Source organism: Lycium barbarum, chromosome 1 (genome assembly GCF_019175385.1).
Source record: "Lycium barbarum isolate Lr01 chromosome 1, ASM1917538v2, whole genome shotgun sequence".
Taxonomy (NCBI): Eukaryota; Viridiplantae; Streptophyta; class Magnoliopsida; order Solanales; family Solanaceae; genus Lycium; species Lycium barbarum.
Window position 1 is genome coordinate 157,023,767 of NC_083337.1, and position 26,062 is coordinate 157,049,828.

The following is a 26,062-nucleotide window of genomic DNA, read 5'->3' on the forward strand; positions in this document are numbered from 1 at the left end:
CTTACGTGTCGAACTTAGAATTGACCATTTGTGCAAGTTTATATACGCGGAATTAATTCTCGAGTATGTAATGAAGGAAATTTTGAAGAGAAATGTAGATAGGTCTTTTACTTAAAATATGAATTTCAATAGTTTTGAAATACAGTGCATCGAATCTATTCAATAGAAGTCCTATATTTGATATAATTGGAAATTCAGAAAGAAAGAAAAAAAGAAACAAGAATGATCTACTATAACTAGCTAGAGGATAAAGCATTCTTACCAAGAGATTTCCTATTCACATTATTTGTCAGTAAATTTTTGTATCAAGATCGTTTTGGATTTGTTGGGTCCTCGTAAGGACGATATGATGCTGGACGACTTTGGACAAAACAGGCAGAATTGGCTCCCACTCTTCTTTTGCCATCTTTTCTTTCTATCAAACCTATCCTCACGATAAAAGGTTTTAATATCTTCTAATATTTGTCTTCGTATTCATTTCAGTAGATTTTTGTTGTTTTTCTTCTTTTTTCACAACCAAAAATTTCTAGTGACCAAGGTATAAAACAAATATTCTTTTCATTTTAATATTCTTATTTTAACATACACACGTTTTGGAAAACTTATGTCACTCCTCTTTAGTACACACTACAAGCACCTACTCCTATTAAGATAAAAGGCAACAGGTGAAACTTGAACTTGATGCAGCGAGCATCATTAGTATATTTATGCTTAAATAAAGGAGTGGAGATTCATATAACACTTTAACTTGTTTAATATTAAAGCGTGTAAACATTGTTATTGTTGCTCTAGTTCTAAATTAATGATACTCTACTATCGAAATAACATCTGATGCAAAAAGCATCCCGCTAACAACTAAAATCACAAGGTTTTAGCAAACACTTTTAAAATATATGTAATCAATTAAGACACATTAAACGAAAAGGGAATAAAAGAAGAAAAAGAAAAAGAGCAAGATTTGATACTTGCTCTCGAGAGCAGAGACAGTACTCAATCATGACATCCATCAACTGGTAGTTGACCATAATCAAATGCTGATTTAACAGCTAATTTTGTGTTTCTTTCTTTTTTCCACTCTCTTTTTTATTGTACTACTACTATACATTTTTCATCACTCCTTCCATTTCTCTCTGGTATAAACTTGTAGCATTTCTTACTTCTTGCACCATATTTAATTACACACACAATGCTGAAAATGTTGACAATGCTGTTGTTGCTCATTCTCATTCATTCTCTCATGTTTATCACAACTTCGTTTGATCTTACCACCGATCGCACTGCCCTTCTAGCCTTTCGTTCCGCTGTGGGTGGCCGTACATTACTCTGGAACACCACCAGTACCTCCCCATGCAACTGGGCTGGCATACAATGCGAAAACAACCGTGTCACTGTACTCAGGTTACCGGCATCCGCTCTCTCCGGTACACTTTCAGTGAACACAATTTCCAACCTCACTCGTTTACGTACACTTAGTCTTCGTGTCAATCGCCTTTCAGGTCCTCTCCCTAATGATCTTTCAAAATGTGTTGAGCTACGTAACGTTTATCTGCATGGTAACTTTTTTACTGGCCCTGTTGGTTCTTCTCTATCTGGGCTTCACTCTTTAGTTCGGTTGAATATTGCTGATAATAATTTCTCTGGTGAAATTCCATCTTCGTTTAACAAGTTGACTAGATTGAGGACAGTTCTTGTTCAGAAAAATCAGTTTTTTGGGTCTTTACCTGAGTTAAAGTTTCCTAATCTTGAACAGTTTAATGTGTCTTTTAATAAACTAAATGGTTCTATTCCGAGAAGTTTGGAGAAAATGCCTGTGAGTGCTTTTATTGGAAATTCACTTTGTGGAAAGCCTCTTGGTGTTTGTCCAGGAAATAATAAGACTCCGCCTGCTATAGCTACTGCTGGAATTGAAATGGGGAATTCCAGTGATAAGAAAAAGAAGTTTTCAAGTGGAGCTATTGCAGGGATTGTCATTGGTTCTGCTGCAGGTTTTTTAATTCTTTTGTCGATTTTGTTGGTATTATTTAGGACGAAAACTGGCGAAAAAACGAGGTCTTTAGATGTTCAGACAATTAAGCAACATGAAACAGAAGTTACTGAGGGGAAGCAAATTGAGAAACCTGAAAATGAAGGTGTAAACAATGGGAATTTAGTGGCTGCTGGTGCATCATTGAGTAGTGGTGATGAGAATTGGGTTGAAACTCGGACTAAAAAGCTTGTGTTTTTTGGTGATTATTATAAGGCATTTGATTTGGAGGATTTGTTGAGAGCTTCTGCAGAGGTTCTTGGAAAGGGGACATTTGGAACAGCTTATAAGGCAGTTTTGGAGATAGGTACAATTGTTGCTGTTAAGAGATTGAGAGATGTGGCTATATCTGAAAGGGAGTGTAAGGAGAAAATTGAAACTGTTGGAGCAATGAATCATGAGAATTTGGTGCCTCTCAGAGCTTATTATTTCAGTAAGGAGGAAAAACTTCTTGTCTTTGACTATATGCCTATGGGGAGCTTGTCTGCACTTCTTCATGGTAAGTTATAGTTAAACTCTTTCGGTGTCAATCTATGTTGCTTAAGACTTTTTAAAAATGTTACCTACCCTAATTGGATCCTCAAGAAATTCACTACTTTTGGAGGATCTGGAGCCCATCGACGGCATGAATCCTAAAAAAATCACAATATTTAGAGAGTTCAACATGCCCTCTGCGATATTTTTAAAGAATAGGAGTAACATAGCTACCAATAGGTGGTGCTTTTACTTCTTTTTCCCTTATTCTGTAGATGCACTGTATTTTGTTCCAGCTTTTAATATTTTGTTGGAGCCATGCTACTTAATTACTCCCCCCTTATATTTTTCTTAGCCCTTGTTGACTGGCACTCCCCTTAAGAAATTATATATTAGAGAGGTTTGTTTTACTAAATTAACCTTATTAATTATGCTTTGAAAATATAAGTTAGACTACTATTTCTTTATATAGTTACTTTATGATAAAGGTTACATGGAAGAAAACTATAAATCTCTCTTGATTTTCTAAGATGAAAAAATAAAACGAAAATTTATTTTTATTTTAAGGGCCAAGTAAATGAAACTGAGGGAGTACCAGTGCAATCTGTTGTTCTTTTCTTTCTTTAGTATCAGAGTAATTAGTTTGACTTGTTGCTTACAGTGTAACATGCAATGTCTATATTTGGGCCCTCAATCCAATGAAAATGTGATCCTAGAGGCTATAATTAAGCAGTAATTTCTTATCTTTACCTTAGGCCATCATGTAAAACATGCTTCTAATATAAGTATGTTAAATCTAAAGTTGTTTGTAATTAAAAGCAATAAGTAGTACTCCATTTGATTTGGTGATTTCATTATAGCCAAAGGGTCCTTGTGTTTTTTTGTAGGTACCCTGTCTAACCATAAACAGGTGAAGTTGCACAAGCACAAACATAATCTCTCTTTTAGCCCTAATAATTAGTAGGTCTAATATGCTCTTTTTCTAATTGTTCAAACTGTTCTGGCATGTGAATTTTTTGTATGAACTTATCATACAGTTTTGCCTCTGCAACACTTGAAAAATGTTAAAGTTAGCTAAGGAGTTGAAAGGAACTGTTGCTTGGAGCCTACTTTCTATTCACTACAATTTCTTTAATTTACTAGGAAGCAAGGGGGCTGGTAGAACACCATTGAATTGGGAAATCAGGTCCAGTATTGCCCTCGGAATTGCCCGTGGCATCGAATACCTACACTCTCAAGGTCCTAACATCTCCCACGGGAATATCAAATCATCCAATGTTCTTCTCACCAAATCATATGAAGCACGCGTCTCAGATTTTGGCCTAGCCAACTTAGTTGGCCCTCCATCCTCCCCAACTCGAGTAGCAGGATATCGTGCTCCAGAAGTAACCGATCCTCGCAAGGTTTCCCAAAAGGCAGATGTCTATAGCTTTGGAGTATTACTCTTGGAGCTTCTTACTGGGAAGGCACCAACTCATGCCCTTTTAAATGAAGAAGGTGTTGACTTGCCAAGATGGGTTCAATCGGTTGTTCGCGAAGAATGGCCTTCTGAAGTTTTCGATATTGAACTCCTAAGATACCAAACTGCTGAAGAACAGATGGTGCAACTACTGCAGCTAGCAATAGATTGTACAGCTCAATATCCTGATAACCGGCCTTCAATGGTCGAGATATCTAAGCAAATTGAAGAGCTTCGACGTTCAAGCTTATATGATGATAATCATGCACACTCTGATCTTGCTAATGCAACAGATTGAAGTGGTCCTTATTAATCCCTCAAGATGTGTAGTAATTAAGCTAAAAGTCAGTTTCATCACCAATATAATATACTGAGCCAATTTTTTAAGCATATTGAACTTCTTGTTTCTTGTTTCAGTTTGAATTTACAGGTTATGGCCCATTTTCCTCCAAAGTTTCTATTGTAGAGCCTGTTTGGATGGGCTTATGGCTTTAAGCTGAAAACAGCTTATAAGTCAAAAAAAATAAGTTGGGGTAGCCCAACTTATTTTTTTTGGCTTATAAGTTGTTTTCAGCTTATAAGCTGCTTTAGATAAGTTAAGTCAAATTGACTCAATTATTTTTTTGAGCTTATTTTAAATACAAAATGACTTTAAGCTGGTCAGCCAAACACTCAAAAAAGCTAAAAACAGCTTATAAGCCAACTTATAAGCCAATCCAAACGGGCTCGTAGTGGCACCTTTCATTTTCTTTTGGGGGGCCAATATCTGTACCATTTATTCTTGTTGGGTTGATAATGCTTTTTGTAATTATTACTACTTCAGCTTTTAATTTTTGCTTTTTCTGTTCTTACTGTCAATGGCAGTTATCTGAAAATAAGAAGCATGCGTGCATGTGATTCATTGCTGGCTTTGCATGCGTGCATGTGATTCATTCTGGATATGCTAAAGCCAGCAAGGAGATAACATTGAGAGTTGTTCTAAACGATAAAGTGGGACATGTGAAGTTTTCATAATCTTGAAGTATATCCCCATTACAACAGTAAGAGAAATTCAGTTCAATCACTTATAAAGGATAATTAAATCATAGGTACACGCAACGATATTATTAACAAATGAAAAGACTTGTTGATAGTTATACTAGCTTGATCTTCATTATTCACCCGTATGATAAAGTGAACTTATTAAATTAATGAAGTGAACAAATCAATCTCTTTGTTAAAAGCTCATTCAAGATATTTCTACATGTTGAAACTTTATTTCCCTTGACCCCAAAACACAATAAGAGATTTGCTACTGACTGACATTTTATAACCATGATTCTTGGGGGCAAAATCATTAACTATGGTTCTTGTTGATTGATTTTAGCTGTGTTAGGAGACCTCTTTTTCGCTTTAAATCTCTTCTTTTTCCACTATTAAAGGCAAAATAGTTTTTCTCTCAGAGAAATTAGCCAGCACCAAGAGAGAGCAGCAAAATTAGCAGATACTTTCACAGAAGAAACAGAAGTAGGTGATGGTTGAAAGTACCACTTTACTTTCCTCACTAGTATTAAGGGAATGGAAAAGAGTGTAAACACCAAAATTTGAGGCAACAAGTCCAATCCCTTTCAAAACAGGAGATGTGTTCTCATTGCTGTGGGGGACAATTACAAACACAATCAAAAGCCTGAAGTCAAAAACCACAAGGCATCTCATGGCCATGCATGAGAACAAAAAGAGATACAAGGTTGTCACACTAAATAAAACGATTCAAAGCACAACCTCACAGCATGAGATTTCTCTGTATCATGAAAACACATCACATCCCCACTAGTCGCGATCATGATCTTTAAGCTGCTTCTATATCTGCAGGGGAACAAAAAGGAAAAATTAAAACCGGTTAAGAGAAAAGAAGTAATTATAAGATATATTGCATAGATAAGTCAGATACATACATTTACAAGGTGTAAAGACAGGGAGATGATTGGCAGGTGTTCTGTTTGATTCTACCAGCAAAGAAACAAAAGTTTGAATATTCTCATAGGCACGGTTCCTGGAGCTATACATTGGGATTTGACGAGTGATCATCTTTCCAACCTTTCGTAAGCAAATCATAGTTGATTGATGCAAGCTGAGACAGATTCTGTTGAAGAAAATTAGATTTTAAAATCCAATACCATCAACTTTTTTGAGTACCGAATAAAGTATCACATGTAATTAAAGATAAGTAAAATCTGGTTAACCAAAGCAGAAAACAAATGAGAGAACAAAGTTAGAGGATGCTGAAATGTTATAAGTTCTTTATTAGAGCTATCAAACTTAGTAATCTCCTAATCATAAGCAACAAACTGCAGCACAAAGGTAAAACGAAGATCAAAGTGGATCCAGAAAACATTGAAACAGTATGTCATCCTGTTAAAGTGATTTAAGAATGCAAGGCCAACAGCTGCAACTGCAGACAGCCATAACCTGACAATTTTCATGTATTCACTCAAGCCTTAAAGTGTTGCAGTTCTAACTGATGTGGCATCTTCACCCCGATAACATCCACCCATCAAAAGTAGACAATCATGAATAAAATGTTATAAAACAAGAAACAACCTTAAATGAGAAGTTATTGAAAGGATAGTTGACAGAAGAGCCTGACTCAAATTCTGCAATACCAGCATACTGATCACCCTGCACATTATTTCATCAAAATTAAACCTACTTAATGAAAAATCAAGAGAGATCAAGACACGTTGAGACTTAACATGCCAGTCCTTTATTTTTATTTATTTTGTGGGTGATAACCAACACACCTGTTCATCTTGGCGATTATCTAGACAGCTACTACTACCACTAACACTGCCATCATCACTAGAATCCTCATATTCACTGGCTGCATATACTTGTTCATCTGAAGGATTCCAAGAGAAACGACTTGTGAAGTAACTAGTATCCGTAGCACCTTCTGATGCAGGCACGAATGCAGCCTGAGAAAAAGTACAAGCATTGATGCAACACGAATCAGTAGAAAAAATTTCGATTGACCCATCTACTAATACAACTACGACAACAACACGGGTCAGTTATGTTTCATGTCTCGGCAATAGGAACCATCTGCTAGTACAGTTACAGTTAAATGGAAATGAATCACTTCTATAAATAAAGTATATCGCAGTCAAACCTTTTGTCTAGCAAGTGTGTCCCAGTGAATATCTCTAAAAAATGGATGCAGCTTCACCTGCATTAGGGTCATAGTCATTCTACAATTTATTCTCGAGATCTCGAATGAACAGAGTTAGGTTCAATATCAAAGTTAGTTGTAAAACAGAACATCACCTCTGATGCTCCTCCAGCTCCAAGTCTCATATTAGGATCTTCTGTTAGTAATCTGAAATTTACGACGATAGCAGCTTTCAAAAGTTGAGAAACAAACAAAAATTTCTACAATAGATAAGTTACAAAGATAAGAATATTGTGTTTATTATTGCTAAAGCCTGATGATGCAAATCTTAGTAGCAACACCTGAAAATTCCAGAATCAATTCAGCAGCAACTAATTATTGTTCAAAACCGAGCCAGTTCACATTTTTGGCAGAACAGATCCACTCCAAATATATAATTATCACGATTATCCTTTTCATAGAAGATTCTTCGTCTGTTCCATTGGGAAGGATGTGTTTTTCTTCACGCTAGATGGAAGTACTGTCTACTCTTTGTAAATACAGAAGAATTCCTGAATGGAAAAATATTAACTAAAAGCTTTTGGCATCTAATAGAGGGTCAAGATTGTTAATCGATTTTAGAGTATTTATAGACAAGCTTTTCATTATAACTGAAAATGCTTTTTTAGTCAAAAGTCGAGTGCATTCTAGTGATCCACGGCCTCTCTCAAATTCACCAAATTAATTCCTCATAATTCAAGCATGCCTAGTAACATAGGGCCTCCATCTATATTTCCTCATCCCATAAATGAGAACTGGCTAAAAGCTGAAGGTTCTTGGAAAACGAACTTGCCAACTGAAAACTAAGAAGATGAAAATGGGACTTTAAATAACAACCAGAATGATTCTCTTACCGGTCAATCAGATCTTGTGCTTCATCGCTCATTTCCTCCGGAACCAGTGGCCAAGGTATCTTACGATTGAGAATATTATCGAATATTTTCTGAAAATGACCACCCCAAAAAAAAAGATAGAAAGAGCAGCACGACATCAGAAGTGCTTCATAAAATATTAACTTCATCAACATAGTACATCTAGAGGAGAGAAACTGCTCACAGAATACTACTGTAAGCAAAAAAAAAAAAAAAAGCATATACCAAGTGCTACATACATTTTGATAATGATATCAATGTTACATACATCAAACTGCTCGACATCAGATAAAAGAGGTAAAACTGAAGATCTATGTTTTAACCCACTTTTTTTCCTTTCCGAACGCTCCCATCGAAATACCAGATTTGAGTCAACATCTTTCCTTGATTCCTCCTTAATTGCGTTGACTTAAACAAAAGATTCCATTTCAATTGAATTGTTTATTCACACCATGTACGAGGTTGCCATCGAGCATCCGTATCTCAGTGGTTTAAGCACCCATCTCATAGAGCGCAAATTTATAAGTCAATTCCAATTGGTCTGACATGTAATATCCAAAGCTATAATAGTATTTGGTTTTGATTTTAACTGAGCTTCTTATAGAAAAATCTAAGTAGCTTAGGATTTAGCTATAGTTGATTCAAAGCATGCCAGCACAACCCCTCATTGAGTTGTTTGGGATCAGCTTTGTATCAATGGAATCTCATAACCCAAACAGGAATCAAGGTGGCACTAATTTTTAAAGGGAGTTTGGATTGGCTTATTTTAAGTGCTTTTAGGCTTTTGGGCTCTTTTCTACTGTTTGTGGTGTTTGGGAAAGATAAAAAGTGCTTTTAAGCACTCACTTTTAGGCCAAAAACGTACAAAGTCAAGCTAAAAGCCAAAAGTTGGATATTTCCAACTTATGGATTTTAGCTTTTAGCTTATAAGCTATTTTAAAAAAGTTAATCCAAACACCCTCTTAGTCATAAAGACTATGCATAGAAGTTGGCTACTTAGCTTTATAATCGTCAAGTAATCCACACATGCAAAACATACGCATATAGAGAACTGGTATCCACATCCAGAAAGAGCTAATGTGCATAAATCAGTCAAAAGGATTTACAACATTACATACTTTCTTTGAAGGCTTCATATTTGGTGCATTTGCAGGGAGAAAACTTACACTGTACTATCTTTTAAAACATTTTAGGAAGTTTAAGAGAAAACCCTTAATAGAAAGCATAAGCAACATTAGTGGCTTTTTTTCTTTTTCTTGTTTATATAAACTAATCTAAAGCTAAATGGGTAATGTAGTACAACTCCTTATGACCTCAGGGACAACAAACTACACGGATGAATAAGGACAAAGATACAAATAAGAAAACAACATATTAACCTGAGGATGCTCTGCATTAAAAGGAGGAACGCCAACAATCAACTCGAAGAGAATAATGCCCACGGACCACCAATCAGCCGTGAAACCTGAAAAGAATGTATGTAACCTATGATTAGAACTAAATAGGAAACAGAAGGGTGAAAAAAAAAAGATGCTGTCAAATCCAAATTGTTTTTATTAGAATGCCAGGTTAGATATATATTCGAGTTACTAGCCCAACTCACCCTTGCTCCCTTCTACGTTCCAAGATATTTTAACCTCTATGGTATGCATGAGCGCATAGTACCATATCTACTTTATTTCACCACAGTAAACAATTTACTGATGTGAAAAAAGGCTCAGATACAAGTAGTATGCCAAAAAGTAGAGCCTGCTAAAAAAATATGGCTCTCCAAAACACACCCATTCTTCTATACAAAACCGGGTCTCATGGATGCACCAAAACTAACAATGGACATAAGACTACTCAAATGTACAAAGTCATTCTCTAACCTTTCCAACCCACACGACCTCTCATATTTCTCTTAGGTCTTCTAAACAGCCATGTATAGTACGATATCCATTTTTATCAATCAACCCCAAGTTAATTGGATTAATTATATATATGAAGTCATTTAGCTTTCTACCCCATACGATACGAGGAAAAAAAATCTATCTAGCACATCTAGATGTTGATACTAACTATTTTGCACCCTCCACTTTCTATAGTGTGAGAACCCTTATAATCCCTCAGAGTCACGTCCATGGAACTCCTCGTATATTAAAATTTACACTGAAGTAGCAATGTTTTACGTGGCTAGGCAGACATCATCACAGCAAATTCAGTATTCAGGGAATTCATCGTCGTTAGATTATTTTTTACATTGACACTCAACATACTGCAATCCTCCTTTGCTGAATTGGGAATTGTGAAGAACAGGGAAAAGAGAATTTATTTGGCAACATTATCAAGTTGATCACTTAAAATGATTGCTTCATCTGCCAAGTAGAAAGATAATCAGCTATTCACTGTCAATGAAGAAAGAAGGGAAAAACAAGGATACAAACCATGCCCTGTTCCTAGAAGGATCTCAGGCGCCAAATAGTCCGGTGTACCTACTGCAGAACGTTTCTTCCGCCTTTCCTGCTGATGCTCAGATGCAGATAGCTGAGAATCATCATCTTCCATCATGGATGTTCCACTGACAGCTGGACCAGATAAGTCATCTGTGCTATTGATAAGACCAACTTTAGAAAGCCCAAAGTCTGTCAACTGAAGAAAATTACACCAATTAAAAACTTATTCATCAGCTTGAAACCAATGTGATTTAAAGCAGAAAGCACAAGAAAACGGTCATCGACATGTTTACCACTGCAAGCTTGACGACACCTTAAAATTGCTAGAAAAGAACTTCAACAATGAAGCAGAAACATAAATGAATACAGTTAGAGCAATTTTATCCAATGATGAGCTGCATGGGATTGAGGGATAGTTGTTATATGAATTGCTTTACAACAACGGCAAACCACTATTTGCAACATGATTTGACAAGTTACCGGTCATTATGTCAACATGAACCACGACCTTTTTGTGTAAAACATAAAACTCTTGACGTCATAACGCAAAGTCTCCTTTGGCATCCAGTTCGCTGTTGTAACCATCTAGAATACACAGTTATATTCATTTGAATAAATAGTTAATTTTGTAACCATCTAGAATACACAGTTAATTTTGCCACAATAAAATTATCTGAACCTACATCACTGTACTGAAGCTCTAGGGTTTCTTTACATATCTGCAACAATTATCCAAATAAAAACTTGGGCTTTTTCTTTTTGAAATGGCAATAACGAAAAAGTTAGTCCTTTTCATTTTCATTGTTTTTTAAATTGTGGCCTTCATTGAGCTTCTGAATGCAGTCTTAGGTGGTGAAGTTGGTACCTTACCAACAATCTACTTTGGAATGCCACTGGGAGCTAAATCTAAATCCACAGAAATCTGGAATAATGTGACTGAGAAGTGTGAAAAGAAATTGGCAAGATGAAAGACTTAGAATCTGTCTCTGGGTGGTAGATCGACTCTCATTAATTCAGTTCTTGATGCCTTTCCAACATGTATGATGTTCTTGTTGCCTGTAGCAACAGGGATTATCAGTAGGTTGGATAGCATCAGAAGGAACTTTTTGTAGCAGGGAGACAAAGAATGACCTTTGTAAGGATGACTGGCATGAGGCAGGCAATCTGGAATTGCTTTTTCCCGACCTTCACAATCTAGTCCTACATCAACAAAGGACTATAGCAGATTTGTGGACACCTCAAGGATGGAGCTTTACTTTCAGAAGACAGCTTAATGATTGGGAAATCCAACGAGTGGCTGATTTTTTCAGCACAATTGAGTAGTTCAGTCGACTAGAGTCAGGGCAAGATGTTTTATGGTGGCAGGATAGTAATAAAGGCCCTTTCAAGGTGAATTTATCTTAAAGCAGGATGAACCGCTCCAATCAACAGCTGAATAATTGGCCTTGGAAAAACATTTGGAAAACCAAAATCCCACACAAAGTTGCATGCTTTGTGTGGCTTTTGGCTAAGGAAGCAGTCCTGACACAAGATAATTTGATGAGGAGAGGGATACCTTTATGCTCCAGATGTTTCTTTTGTGGCGAAAAAGCAGAGACAGTTAACCATCTATTCCTACACTGCAGAATAGGTCCCAGGACAACTTTGGAGATTATTCTTAAATCTTAAAGGCAAATATCATGGACTATGCCTGGAAAGTTAACAGAAGCACTTCAGAGTTGGGAGGAAGCAGGTTTGCAGGCTAGGAATAGAGGTAGATGGAGAATTGTCCCTGCTTGCATCTGGTGGATAATTTGGAAGGAGAGGAATTCTAGATTTTTTTTTATTTTTTTTTTGACTTGTAACAGTTAATCTATATATCCACAGGTGTACTACATCAAAATATGTAGCCCCCCTCCAAAAGGTTACATTAACAGCATTGATCTCTACAGTTTTCTATTCTTATAAGAGATCTAACACATCAAAAATATCTTCTGTCTGATCTAGAATTTCCTGCTTACACCAAAAATAAAAAAGAGCTAGGCAGTTCATCTTTAACTTCTCTAAATTGTTCTGCTTGTTCCCAAAACATCTCTGGTTCCTCTCTTTCCAAACAGTCCACCAGATACATGATGGGACAATCTTCCATCTCTCCTCTTTTCTTGTTACATTCCCATCCCTGTTCCAGCAATTTAACACTCCTTCTATGCTCCCAGGCTTCACCCATCTGATCTTCCTCAGGTTGATAAACATCCTCCACAGCTGGTCTGTCCATTTGCAGTGCAAGAAAAGATGACTGATTGTCTCATTATGATCCCCACACAAAAAACATCTCGAACATAAGTGAAAACCTCTTTTGTTCAGGTTTTCATGAGTCAACACTGCCTCTTTTGCCAACAGCCAGTTAAAACAGTTCACTTTATAAGGTACTTTTGTCTTCCATATCATCTTCCATGGCCATCCTTCTTCTTGAAAACTTGATACATTCAGGTCTTTGTATGTTGAGTTTACAGTAAAAATTGCTTTGCTATCCTTCTTCCATTCCAGAGTATCCCTTTCCCCTGTTAAGTTGATGAATGCTGCCATTGTATTGTGGAATTCTGCTACCATCTCCATTTCCCAATCATTCAAGTGTCTTCTCAGATCCAGATCCCACCGTTGTCCAGTCCACATCTCAGCAACAGTAGCATGTTGCTTTTGGCTAAGAATGAACAAGTCAGGGAATTTCACCTTTAGAGCTGTGTCACCCAACCATATATCATTCCAAAAGGATATTTTTAAACCATTACCAACTTTACATCTAATTCTTGCAAACATTATTGGCCAGTGATTCCTGATTGCCCTCCAGTGCATCCATACGGAGTATTAACCATGTTTGCCATCCACTTGTCCTCCAAACCATATTTAGCAGTAATGACTTCCTTCCATAGCATATTTTCCTCTGTACCAAATTTCCATAGCCATTTCATTATCAAACTTTGGTTTTGCAATTTCAAATCTTTGATACCCAATCCCCCTGTCTTCTTGCTCACAGTCAGTTCCTCCCACTTGACTAAGTGAAATTTCTTCTTATCTTCATTGCCCTGCCACAGAAAGTTCCTTCTAAGGGTATCAATTCTCTTGATTACATTGACAGATATTGGAAATACAGACATCATATAAGATGGTAAGGCATCTAGCACACTATTGACCATGGTCAATCTTCCCCCAAGAGAAAGATATTGGCTTTTCCAGTTTGTCAGCTTCTTCTCACATTTTTCTAGAACTCCATTCCATATTCCTTTTGACTTGCTCTTGGCTCCCAAAGGCATGCCCAAATATGTAGTTGGAAGCTCCCCTACTTTACCTCCTAATTCTCTGCCAAGCTCTCCACCTCTGCAACCTCATTAATTGGATAAATAAAGCTTTTACCCCAATTAATGTGTAATCCTGAAACTGCTTCAAAGATGATGAAGATAGTTCTTAGGATTAAAATGTTCTCTTCCAGTGCTTCACAATTGACAAGATTATCATCTGCATATTGCAGATGAGTAATCTCCAAGTTTCTTGCACCCACCTGAAATCCCCTTATCCAGCCATTCACCTTAGCTGTCTGAAACATATTGCTCATGCCCTCCATTGCCAGGATAAATAAGAAAGGGGACAAAGGATCACCCTGTCTCAATCCCCTTTGAGAAGGAAAAAAATCACAAGAAGTTTTGTTGACCAAAACTGAGAACTTAACTGAACTAATGCAATGTTTTATCCATTTGATCCATCTAGTTCCAAACCCCATTCTCTCCAACATATTGATTAGAAAGCTCCAGTCCAGATGATCATATGCTTTTTGAATGTCTAGCTTGCATAGAACACCAGGTTTCTTACTCCTCTGTCTAGCCTCCACACACTCATTAGCTATAAGAACTGCATCCATGATCTGTCTTCCTTTAATAAATGTCATTTGTTGCCTGTCCACCAGTTTATGTATTACCTTTTTCAACCTCTCTGCCAGTAATTTAGCAATGATCTTAGACTCCCCCAATCAAGCTAATAGGCCTGAAATCATTGAGCTCTATAGCTCCAGCTTTCTTTGGAATCAAAGCCACAAAAGTGACATTCAAACTTTTTTCAAAATAACCTTCAAAGTAAAAGTTCTGTATAGCAGCTACAAGCTCTATCCCTATGATATCCCAACACTGATTGAAAAAAGCCATAGAGTATCCATCAGGACCTAGAGCTTTGTCCCCTGCACATGCCCTGATGGAGTCCAGTATCTCTTGAGGTTCAAAAAGGGCCATAAGAGTTGCATTATCTTCAGCATCCAACCTAGGACAATTCCTCATATTAAATTGTGGTCTCCAGTTTTTTGTCTCTGAATACAGCTTCTCATAATATGACACAATTTCTTCCTTCACTTCTCCAGGATCCTCCAGAATTTCTCCATTTACTCTTCACTTAGTGTTTGCCCTTCTGTGTGCATTTGTTGTTCTGTGAAAGAAACTTGTGTTCTGTCTCCCTCTTTCAACCAAGTTGCCCTTGATCTCTGTCTCCAAGCAGTCTCTTCATGCCTAGCAATGTCTTCAAATTCCATGGTTAGAGGGCCAGTCTAAAAGTTATCTCCTCCTCTTTCAGGATTCTATGATCTTGTATCTCTTCCAGTTCAGCAAGCTGAGCCAATACCACTTGTTTATGCACTCCCAAATTCCCTTGTGCTGTTTTACTCCACTCTTTCAATTTTCCTTTTAAAGCTTTCAACTTTGCTACCAGTATAAAATCTGGCTTTCCACTGTAATTGAAGGATTCCCACCATGTCTTCACTCTGTCATTAAAACCCTCCGTCTTTAGCCACCAGTTCTCAAATTTAAAATAAGAATTGGTTTTCTCCCATTCTCCACTTTGAAGTAACAAAGGTGAATGGTCAGATGTCACCCTATGTAATATGGACTGCCTGATGTTCCTAAAGCTAGCATCCCATTCTTCTGATATCAGGAATCTATCAATTCTTGCTGCAATATTGTGTCTGTCTCCTTTCTTCCAAGTAAACTTCCCTCCTGTCCGGGACAAGTCCACCATTTCCATGTCTTCAATGAAATCAGAAAAATCAGTCATTGCCTTGTTGATTCTTCTGCAGTTCTTCTTTTCAGATGGATATCTAACTGTGTTAAAGTCACCACAAAGGACCCAGGGCCCCGGAATAAGACTCCTTGCTGCACCTATTTCCCCCCAAGTTTCCTCCCTTTCCATTCTATCATTTGGTGCATAAACTCCAGTCATGTTCCAACTGAAATCTTGACTCTTTCCAGTGAAACTACAAGAAACAGAGTACATGCCCTCACTACTGATCACCCCTTCTCAATCCCTTTTGTCCCACATAATTACTATCCCCCCTCTTGTCCCACTAGCTTCTAATTGAACATAATTGACCCACCTGCTCCCCAGAATAGTATGCAGAAGATCAAACTGAATTGTATTTTGATCCTGTGTTTTTGGTGTAATTAGCTATACTGAAATGATACTGTCTCTATCATTGATGTTTTAGATTCAATATAGAACAGGACAGTAGAACTTTGGAGTACTTTTGTAAATATGGTTTTGGCTCATTATGGAATATAGATATAGTTACCAGTTTCAAAAAAAAAAAAAAAATTGTGGCCTTCATTTGCTCGAATTTGGAATTCAAAATGCCAAACTAATGAGGGTGTTTTAAAATCTTTTTGGCTTTCATTTTCTCATACGTAAATTTAAAAAGTTACAAAGCTAACCCTAGTCACTCTTGAAATTCTACAATAAATGAAGGATTCTAAATCATGGACCAACACATGTCCTTGAGCTAAGAAAGATAATGCTGACACTTGATTCCAGATATGTAGTTATTAAGATAAGTAGGAGCAAACAAGGTGGATTTCGGAAAGACCAACACACCTTACTTATTAAACACTATATCTAAGCCTGATAGATGAAATACGCCCACCTAAACAAGGAATATGACAATACATGTAATTTTATGAAGAATGTACGTTTCAGACACAAGTTTTACCTTGATATGACCATCATGTGCAATCAACAAATTATCAGGCTTCAGATCTCGATGAACCACATGCAGAGAGTGCAAGTATTCCAGGGCAAGCACCTGGAACCTCAGAACTTCAGATTTAGGTGTTTCACCATAGTGTGCAGAACTTTAGAGAGCAAGACAGAGACATTGATACTCACAACTTCAGCTATATAAACACGAACAACTTCTTCATCTAAGCAGCCTAGATTTCTCAACAATGAATATAGGTCCCCACCATTCAAGTATTCCATCACAAGGTACAAGTTTTCACGGCAAGTAAATGAATAGAAGAAGCGAACCTAATGCAAAATACAATCAGTAAAAGAGGTACAATCATATCTTCAGTAAAGTGCTTTGCCATTTCAACATGCTCACCACAAAGGGATTGCGAACGGATATTAAGATATCACGTTCTGCCAAAATACTCTCAACGGCATTCTTGCGTATCATATCTGCCTTCTTCAGGACCTGTAACTAAACATGTAAGTTGGAGTTCCACAAAGAAGCATGCTATAGCATACCCAAGATTAGAGCTTTACCATTAGGATAATGGCTACTATCTGCCTTACCCAGAAATGAATAGAAATTGAAAATTCTATAATTATGAGCCAAAACATTTTTATTCATAATAAATACGGTACAAAGAGTGAGGGACTCTTGTGACCTAACCTACTACAACTCTCCAACTAGATGAACCTTTCCATATTTAAAAGCGTAAAAAAAAAAAAAAAAAAAAAAAAAAACCCTATAACGTGATGGTCAATAAAGAATTAAACCATATAGAAGCATGGCCACAGGGAACCATGCCTGTTAAGAGTAATCAAATTTAGGTTTCTTGTAAATATTGAATGGATCCCGAACTCCCACTCCTGTTGTAAGGTGATTAGGAGAAGTATAGGAATGTAATATATGTTTTCTTTTTTGTTAGGATTCTTCAACACACTATTTAATCCGCAATAATTTAAGGGAATAATCAAGTTGTGCATTATACAAGCTCCTCTTCTCTTATCTCTGCAGGAGGAACAGCAGAATGTTTGGTTTCTTACTTGGTACCAGAGACCAGAAACCTCCCTGAATTACACGATTTCATCAGAGAAACTAAGGGACCTAACAAAAGAAACATATACCATGAAAGACATAAATGGGAAACCTATAGTTAGAACTGGAGGAATCCCACCCCTCCTTCTGTAAACACACACAGACATCCTTTTCAGAAAGTACATGTAATACACATGTCGATATCCAAATACAGTAAATTTATAACAGGACAATTTTCCAATTAATTGCCAAAGGCAATAGGAGATGGAGGTTTCAAAAGATCCTTGGGTTATTTTCTTTTTAAAGCAAAGTTGCAAGATACACGAAACCGTAACGTAATCCTTATATATAAACTCCCAAAAATTACACGATATATCTGTTTGCTAGAGATGAGACCTGCACGGAAATAGATGTTAAAGACATGGGACAAGGAGCTATCCCTTAAAGATAGAGATATAGTTTTTGGTTTTCTCTTGGGCAGGGAACAGGTTTATGGAAGGGGGTTCTCGATGTGCTTTATAACAGATCAAGCTAAAATCACTTCAAAAAGAAAATACTGAATGATTCAAGGAATGTTGAAATAAAACTCAAGCACCAAACTACTATAGTACCTTAATTGCAAAGAGATCCCCAGTTGTTCTCTTTTTTGCCAAGAAAACCCGACCAAATGCTCCACGACTAATTGGTTTGATAATCTCAAAATCATCAATAGACGTACGATCTTTGGAATGAACTGGGCTGGTTCTCAAGCTACGTACAACATCATCTTCCAAGGGAGCATCTTCATCAATGACAGTGCTCGTTAGATCAACTTTGTCATCATCGACTAGCTCACACAGCTGCAAATACTGTTCCCTGGACAGTTGTGAACTTAAGATAAAGACACTTTCTGAAAGATGGAGTAGAAAGAAAAAAGAGAAAGGCATGATTCCTTCCTATGTTTTCTCCCTGAGCCCCCTCTCCATTTCATGGTTCTTACTATTCATCATTTTCTTTTGAGAGTACCCCCAGCAGTATACGGATAATACAGAAGAAAGGTCAAATTACCGAATCAGCTTTTCAATGCGAGTTCCAAATGTTTCCACTGTAAGTGCATCTAACTTTCTGCGTTCAGTCACAACTTTTAAATCTTCAAGGCAGGAAAGCAAATAAGACAAAGAGCGTTCGTCATCTATAGGCGTATTCGCCACACATCGAGCAATATCGGCAAGTTCATTCATCTGCAACATCAGAAAAAGCAACACAAAACTGTCAATCCAAACGTCCAGGGGAATAAACAAAAGAGAAGAAGAACAAAGCATTAAAAGAAGTCAAACAGTTTTTTTTGGATATTGTAGTAAGTCCTCTTTTATTAGTTTTTCTTTTTTCTTTTTGGGAGGTGTGGGTTGGGGGGGAGGGGGGGGGGGGGGATTTGAGAGAACTCCACAAGCAAAAATGGGAATTTAAAAAAATTCTGCACCCCCCCCCCCCCCCGGCCCAAAAAAATAAAATAAAATTAGCCACTTCTCTCCTTTGTACCTACCTTCACCTTCTTATGCTCCTCTTATTTCCTAAAAAAATGAGGGGCGGAGGGGGAAGGGGAGGAAAAGAACAGACAAATGAAAGAAAAGAGCAATGGAAGAGGTTCTTGCTTTCTATCTCCATGTCTTTGCGGGGACAGGGAAAAAATACATGTTGCTTATCATTATCACATTGCAAAAGCTCAAATACTTCTGTAATTCCAACTACTAAAAGAATTCATGTAAAGAGAAGGGATGAACTCGCATTTCTTTCGACTTATGCATGCACGCACAGCAGGAAAATCAATGCATTTTTTCCACAAACCATAATACATTTCTTTTGACATTTGAGCACAAATATTCACATCGCCGCCAACATCGGTTTATGAGGTAATATTAGAGATCTGGCAACTTCATTCCACTCAACTAGAAAAATCCATCAGTTCTTCCCTAATTAGAACTTGCATTTGTCTTAAAAATGTGGCACTCCTGTATACGATGATGGTAACTTGGAGGAGAGATGAAGCAGAAGGGAAAGGGAAAAGTGCAAAAGAAGGAGGAGGAAGTATCCTCATCACTGAGGAACAGTCCAAAAGGTTGGGTTAGGCAATTGAGGTTTCCTCATGCTATTTTTTTTTTTTTATTATTATTTTTTATCAAGTAAAAGGTTTCATTGATATTAACAAGGCCAACTTGGCCATATACAATAAGTATATCAAACAGGAGAAACCTACAAAATATGGTTCTCTCCAAAAGATTCCTCATGCTATAATTCAAGGACTATCATCAGAAATGTCTCTAGGAGTAGTTAAGAAGGCAGGAGGTAATAATAGAATAATTGTCAGAATTGATGGACCTAATACTTATGTACCCGATCCAGTGCCCTCTTTCTTCTGTGCCCTCTCTGTTCTAGTACTCACTCTCTTCTATGCCTTCTCTCTCTAGCTGGATGCTATATGTTCTTTCGTAAATTACCTTTCATTATGTAAAAGAAAATACACACACACGCAAAATGAAATACAAAATTATTAGATATTCTTAATGGTATTCGGGCTGCTAACATTTAGTCTTCTATAACTATATGGACATCAACCTTCCATATTAAGCAAAAGCTTCTCAAACTATAGGGAACAAAATCTGTGACTGAACCAAGAGAAAAGAGCACAAATTTTTAAACTTAAAATTCATATTTTTCACATTAGATAACATTTTTAAGAAAGGCTACATTTACCAACATATCCACAACCAAAGAAAATACATGCAAATGCATGCAAACTCTGCTAGCAGCAACAGAGTTCTTTTAGTTGTATCACCAAAAAGAAGTGAACTGAGCAGCAAACATACTGAAAAATCACAGTTGTATCTACCTGAGGGAGATCATCATGCTCAGAGAAACAACCTTTTCCTGTCAATAGCAGGTCAATTGGGCTGGTCTTTGGTGTCAGCAAGGGGGACCTAGGTGTCATGCTGCCAGCAGATGATGTTGTCATTCCTTGATCGGACTTGGATCCAAACCGGGTTTTACACGACATAGAAGGTAAACCTTTAAGTTCATCCATGAAAACAGAGTTATCCACTTCAGGAAGACAGTCAAGCATATCCTCTGAACCTCTGCAAGACCAGTCACTAAGTTTTGGAGATAGAAGTTCAGATTCCTCAGTTACACTACAGTTTGATACTTTTGCACCATCTGGGCTTCCAACAGCATGTGGGATGTCCTTATGTGCAAATGACTCCATGAGCTTCTCAAGAGTATCTGCAACCCTTATCAAGCGTTCATTAACACTCAGACCCTTTTGATCACAACGATCGGCAATTGCACAAATTCTGGAGTGGTCTTCTACATGTAATGTAGGGACCTCCTCCTCACAAATGCGACATATTATTGAACTCTCATCAGAAGCACATGGTTGATCACCCCAGTAACCCCAGGAAACTTTCCGGTGGTGTTTGGAAGGAACTGAAGAGTGTGCATGTGAATCCCTAGCAGAAGAAAGATCAGGATGCTTGACAGTAGCTATGTCTAAATCAGACGGTCCTCTTTCATCCATTGATTGTTTTGATTCAATATTGCTATCAATGTTCTCCACCTTTATTGGAGAAACTTCTTTGGGACTTTTTGCAGTTGGAGTTGGAAATTTCTTCCAGGATGTCATCCGATTTCTACTGCCCGGAGAATCCAATTTTTTTTCGGCTTCAGCTTCTGAGGTCTGAAGGTTACCTGGCAGTACAGCTTGATCTCTCTTCTTCCATTCAGAGCCATGTTGTTCCTGACTGTAAGATTTTTTTGTAGGAGGCAACTTTGGGAACTTCAAAGGACCAGACATCTTCCCGTCTCTTCGTTTTTCAACAGGCTGCAATGATTGACGAAGCTGAAGTAGAGATTCGTCCTCAGCAAATCCACTTTCTTTGTGAAACTGAAGCAATCGTGTGCACCTTGTAAGTATAAAAAGCATTCTAGTGTGCAGCTGCTTTAGCGTACCCATGGGGAGTTCCTGGCGTCTATCATCCAGTTCCTGAACAATGACCTCACACTGAAGCCAAAATTCCCCCGGAGTTGTCATTGCACATCTCCGAGCTAAAACCAGCAAATCTTCAATAGTTTCCTGCCAATCTGGATGAGCTTCTACATTTTTTTCTAGAACTCCAACCAGATCTGCTGCGAAAACACGCAAATCATTATCCACTTCCTCCTTTGCTTTGTCAAACTTTGCCCTAATCATCGTTAAAACCTCCTGTTGAAATTGCAATATACAGATCAACACTTGAGAAAAGTACGCGGATCATTTACAAACTTCAAGAACTTAGCGAAAAGGTTGAATTTTACCTCCAAATTATTTAAACCTCGAGGTTTCCAGAGTGGAAAAGGCCGTACACCTTTGGAATTTAGTTCATGTGAAAAACTTTTTATATCTGTGGGGAACCTTTTCCTAGGAGCACTAGTCACCCGGAGTAAAGCTTGAAAGCGCGGTGATTCAGACTCCTTTGGGTTGTCGCATTCTAAAGATGTCTAGAAAGTACATCTAACATTAGGGTAAGGATAACGCAATAGCAAGAGAAGAATCGATAAATGCAACAGGTTAATCCTCTGTACCTTCAATTCTGGAGTATGAGCATCTGAGCTCCTCAGACCTCCAGAATAGCCCCAAGATGAACTGAATCGGCCTGCATAACAACCAAAACACAAGAAAGTAGAACAAAACTTACACCTCAAGCAACGACATGAACTTTACTAGTGCAGTCCACATGTATATCTTGATTCTCCCAAAACAACTTACTGCAACAGAAGTCTTTTAAATCACAAAACAACTAGAAGTTAAACTCTAGGATGATAACAATGCATTACCCTCATACAGTTTTATTGGTGTTATCATTTATGGCGGTGCACCATGTCAGCCACTTAGAATGTCAAGGACGTGGGCGGAATAGCTATGTCAATGGCACATCTGGGGTGAATATTTCAATGAGACGCACATAGGAGAGCCCGGCACTGCGCACAAGAGCGACAGCACAGGGCGAGGTGGCACGCATGGGCGTGCAGCATCTCAACCAAGTACCAATCAGGGCGGAGCAGCCTGTGCGATCAACCAAGAGCAACAGGGCCTTGTTGGTTCACAGCAGGGCTGCCCCATCCACTTCATCTTAGCCACTCATTGTAATAGCTTAGAACAATGGGGATCATCCTTGGAGGATTAGATCTTGGCATACCCATCCTAACCCCTCCCCCCCCCCCCCTTCCAAAAAAAGGATGGGGCCAACTAAGAAACCCACTAAATTTTCTAGTAGAAACTCTAAACAAGAAATACAGTTGTTTCATTCCTCTTTTCCTATTCCGTGGAAATCACTTGGGAAACAAGTGACAAGGCAGAAAACAAAAGTATCAATTCTTTGTATTAGTGACCCCCAAAAGTTAGGTTGTAGTGTCAGATTTAATTAGCAATAAAGTCTTATTCCTCCATAATTTTCCTTCACTATCTAAGGCACTAAGAAAAGTTTACAAGATGAGAGGCACTGCAGCCACCATGTTCTCCTCGTCCCTGAAGAAAACTTGCTCAAACGAAATACCATTGGCACACCAGCTGTCACTATCACCTGACAGATCAATAGATTCACAGAAAGCACTTCAACAAAACTATCACCGAGATAATATGGAATTCAAAACCAAACCAAATTTCTCCACAAACAAAAAGGGCCCCGTCTTTCTTCAATTTGACTCCAATTAAACAATTACTTATTTGGACAATAGCAGCACAGCCCTCTGCAAACTAGATATCTCACTCAAAAGTAGAACCCTCTGACAATTCCATTAAGCCTTAGCTTCTACCTCCTTGTCTAATAGTGTATAGTTCGATTCGATTAGAAGATTAATATTCTAACAATCAAGATCACCATGAGAAACCATGTTGTGTCTGCATGATTCAATTTCTAATGCGAGTCAAAGGAGTAACCCAGTAAATCAGAGTCCAAAACTGAGTTTCAGGGCATCTATCTAGTGTTTCAAGCGTTAGATCATCTAATACCAAGAAAGTTCAACTGATTTGGAAATAAGACCCTTGTATTGTAACTGAAAAGCACATATTGAATTTTCCAGTTGGATCAGCATTGCTACTTCTCTACATCTACTTCCCCTATGTGATAAAAGGTTAGCCTTTCAAACACAATTACTAGTATTCACATTTTAAGCTAGTGGGTGTGAAGTATCAAAGCACTCACTAATCTTTACGGAGTCTTTTGGTAGGGTGTATTAGGAAGAATAATGCTGGTATAAAATTTCAGTACAATGTTTGGTTGCAATTTAAGTCTGGTACAATCAATACCAGTATTACTTATACACCCTATTCAATACTCCCTCCATCCCAATTTATATGAGGATGTTTGACTGAGCACGAAGTTTAAGAAAGAAAGGAAGACTTTTGAATCTTGTGGTCTAAAACAAGCCATAGAAACTTTGGTAGCTAGAAATCATTTCATTAAGGGTAAAATGAGAATTTTAGAGTTAAATTGTTGCTAAATATAGAAAAGTGTCATTCTTTTAGGGACAGACTAAAAGGGAAAAAGTGTCATATAAATTGGGATGGAGGGAGTACTAATCTTATACATAGTAAGCCGTGCATTAACAATACCAGTACTACTCCTATTCTAATACACCCTATTCAGTACTATCTAGTAATTATGCAATGCATGTTATTTAATACAACAAGCCAAACAGTCGATAAAAAATAATGTCAGCACTCAGCATAACTTATTCCAGCATTAGTATTATTCTAATACACCCTATACAGTACTATTCTTTTACACCCTACAAAAAGACCCCTACGTGATTAATACAGATATAAATTCATTTTAAAAGATCAACTGTACATAGCTCAAGCCAGTTACCAACATGTAGCTTAATAGAAAGACAAGTAATTTACCTGCTTCAGAAGATGATTCACCATTCTGCAGCCTTGAAGTACCACAAACACTAATATTTACGTGCTTAATATAGATATATTCTTTCTAAAAGATCAACTGTAATTCATGTAGCTTTTGTAATAGAAAGACAACTACTATTAGTACCACATTTTAAGCCAGTGGGTGTGAAGTACCACAGCACTCACTAATCTTTACGCGCTTAATACAGATATATATGCATTACTATAAAAGACCAACTATACATGGCTGAAGCCAGTTGCCAAAAGACTACAATTTTGTAATAAAAAGACAAGTATTTTACCTGCTTCAGAAGATGATTTCACCATTCTGCAACCTTGATGGGCCTTATACATAGTAAGTTGTGGCATTAACAATACCAGTACTACTCCTATTCTAATACACCCTATTCAGTGCTATTTAGAAATTATGCAATGCATGATATTAATACAACAAACCAAACAGTTGATAAAAAAATAACGTCAGCATAACTAATCCCAGCATTACTAATGCACCCTATTCAGTACTATTGTTATACACCCTACCAAACGACCCCTGACACTCTCCTATTGTAACTGAACAGCACATACTGATTTTTTCAGTTGGATCAGCATTTGCCTCTTTTCAACTTCGCCCGTGTGATAAAAGGTTAGCCTTTCAAACACAACTCCAGTACTCACATTTTAAGCCAGCGGGTGTTAATTACCACAGAACAAACTAATCTTTACGTGCTTACTACAGATATATATATTCATTTTAAAGGATCAACTGTACATAGCTCAAGCCAGTTGCAAAAAAGACTACACTTTTGTAATAGCAAGACAACTATTTTACCTGCTTCGGACGATGATTCACCATTCTGCAACCTCGACGGGCCAGGTAAACGCGGGCTTTGATCCCTCGAACGACCACTCTCGTTCAACATACTATCCGAATTACTCCCATTATTATCTACATTTTCCTTCTTCCTCAAAACAGGCCCTACATTCTTTGACAAATTACTAGCACCTATTAAATTCCCCTTATCTCTACTAGCATACCCAAAAAAACTCTCTTGTGGTAACGGCCCAGATCGAGTCTTTATCTTATTTAACCCCAATGATGATGCTACTATGGGTGATACTGTCACAGATGTGGGTCTCACTTCCGGGTCACGGGTCGGGTTCGGGTTCGGACTTTCTTTACCTTTAACATCTTTTTTCTTAGCAGATGGTGAAATTGAAGATGGAGTGATTGGAGAATTGGAAGTTGAAGTTGAAGCTGATTTTGGTTTCTTCTTATCGGATCGGATCGGGGAATTTGACCCGATGGATCTTGGACTGTTGTTGTTGGAGGATCCATCTGGACTTGACGGGTCGGATTTCTTTGATGAAAAAAATCTACCTTTAAATACCATCTTTGGAGAAACTAAGTAGCTGATTATAGGGTTTAGTGATTGTTGATTACTTGTTGTTGTTGAAGTGAATTATAACCCCATTGAAGCATATGAGGGGCAGTGAGGTTTGACTAGAGCATTAATGGAGATTTGACTGATTTTGCAGAGTTTGGACTGAAAAAGACACTGTAGAATCGGAAAATGGTGACGGTGAGAGAAAGTAGTGGGGGCTGAAATGAAACAAATAGGAAAAGACTTGACTGTCGTGGAATTCT

General features: G+C 37.6%; 2 protein-coding genes across 2 annotated transcripts; one reads left to right on the top strand and one right to left on the bottom strand.

Annotated features, from left to right (window-relative positions):
• Nucleotides 1-824: 824 nt before the first annotated feature.
• LOC132599688 (probable inactive receptor kinase RLK902) lies at nt 825-4,786 on the top strand. The gene is made up of 2 exons (XM_060312968.1): nt 825-2,522; nt 3,641-4,786. Exons 1-2 carry the CDS (start codon nt 1,187-1,189, stop codon nt 4,252-4,254), a joined length of 1,950 nt encoding a protein of 649 aa, XP_060168951.1. The 5' UTR covers nt 825-1,186; the 3' UTR covers nt 4,255-4,786.
• Nucleotides 4,787-5,467: 681 nt separating this feature from the next.
• LOC132599703 (probable serine/threonine protein kinase IREH1) lies at nt 5,468-26,062 on the bottom strand. The gene is made up of 18 exons (XM_060312971.1): nt 25,247-26,062; nt 22,095-22,165; nt 21,828-22,010; nt 20,368-21,735; nt 18,549-18,721; nt 18,113-18,356; nt 16,839-16,931; nt 16,622-16,762; nt 16,446-16,538; nt 10,442-10,646; nt 9,395-9,480; nt 7,998-8,086; nt 7,260-7,311; nt 7,105-7,161; nt 6,737-6,910; nt 6,537-6,614; nt 5,891-6,078; nt 5,468-5,801 (listed from the first exon to the last, which is right to left on the bottom strand). The coding sequence occupies exons 1-17, from the start codon at nt 25,806-25,808 to the stop codon at nt 5,995-5,997; spliced, it is 3,753 nt and encodes a 1,250-aa protein (XP_060168954.1). The 5' UTR covers nt 25,809-26,062; the 3' UTR covers nt 5,468-5,801; nt 5,891-5,994.

What these genes read in the sequence shown, in the direction of transcription:
- LOC132599688 (XM_060312968.1), top strand. Translation starts at nt 1,187, where the DNA reads ATGCTGAAAATGTTGACAATGCTGTTGTTGCTCATTCTCATTCATTCT. An exon ending in CTTGTCTGCACTTCTTCATG is followed by an intron (nt 2,523 to 3,640) that starts GTAAGTTATAGT and finishes TTAATTTACTAG; the next exon opens with GAAGCAAGGGGGCTGGTAGA.
- LOC132599703 (XM_060312971.1), bottom strand. Translation starts at nt 25,808, where the DNA reads ATGGTATTTAAAGGTAGATTTTTTTCATCAAAGAAATCCGACCCGTCA. An exon ending in CCGTTCGCAATCCCTTTGTG is followed by an intron (nt 16,763 to 16,838) that starts GTGAGCATGTTG and finishes ATTTTGCATTAG; the next exon opens with GTTCGCTTCTTCTATTCATT. An exon ending in TCAATAACTTCTCATTTAAG is followed by an intron (nt 6,079 to 6,536) that starts GTTGTTTCTTGT and finishes TTTCTTCAACAG; the next exon opens with AATCTGTCTCAGCTTGCATC.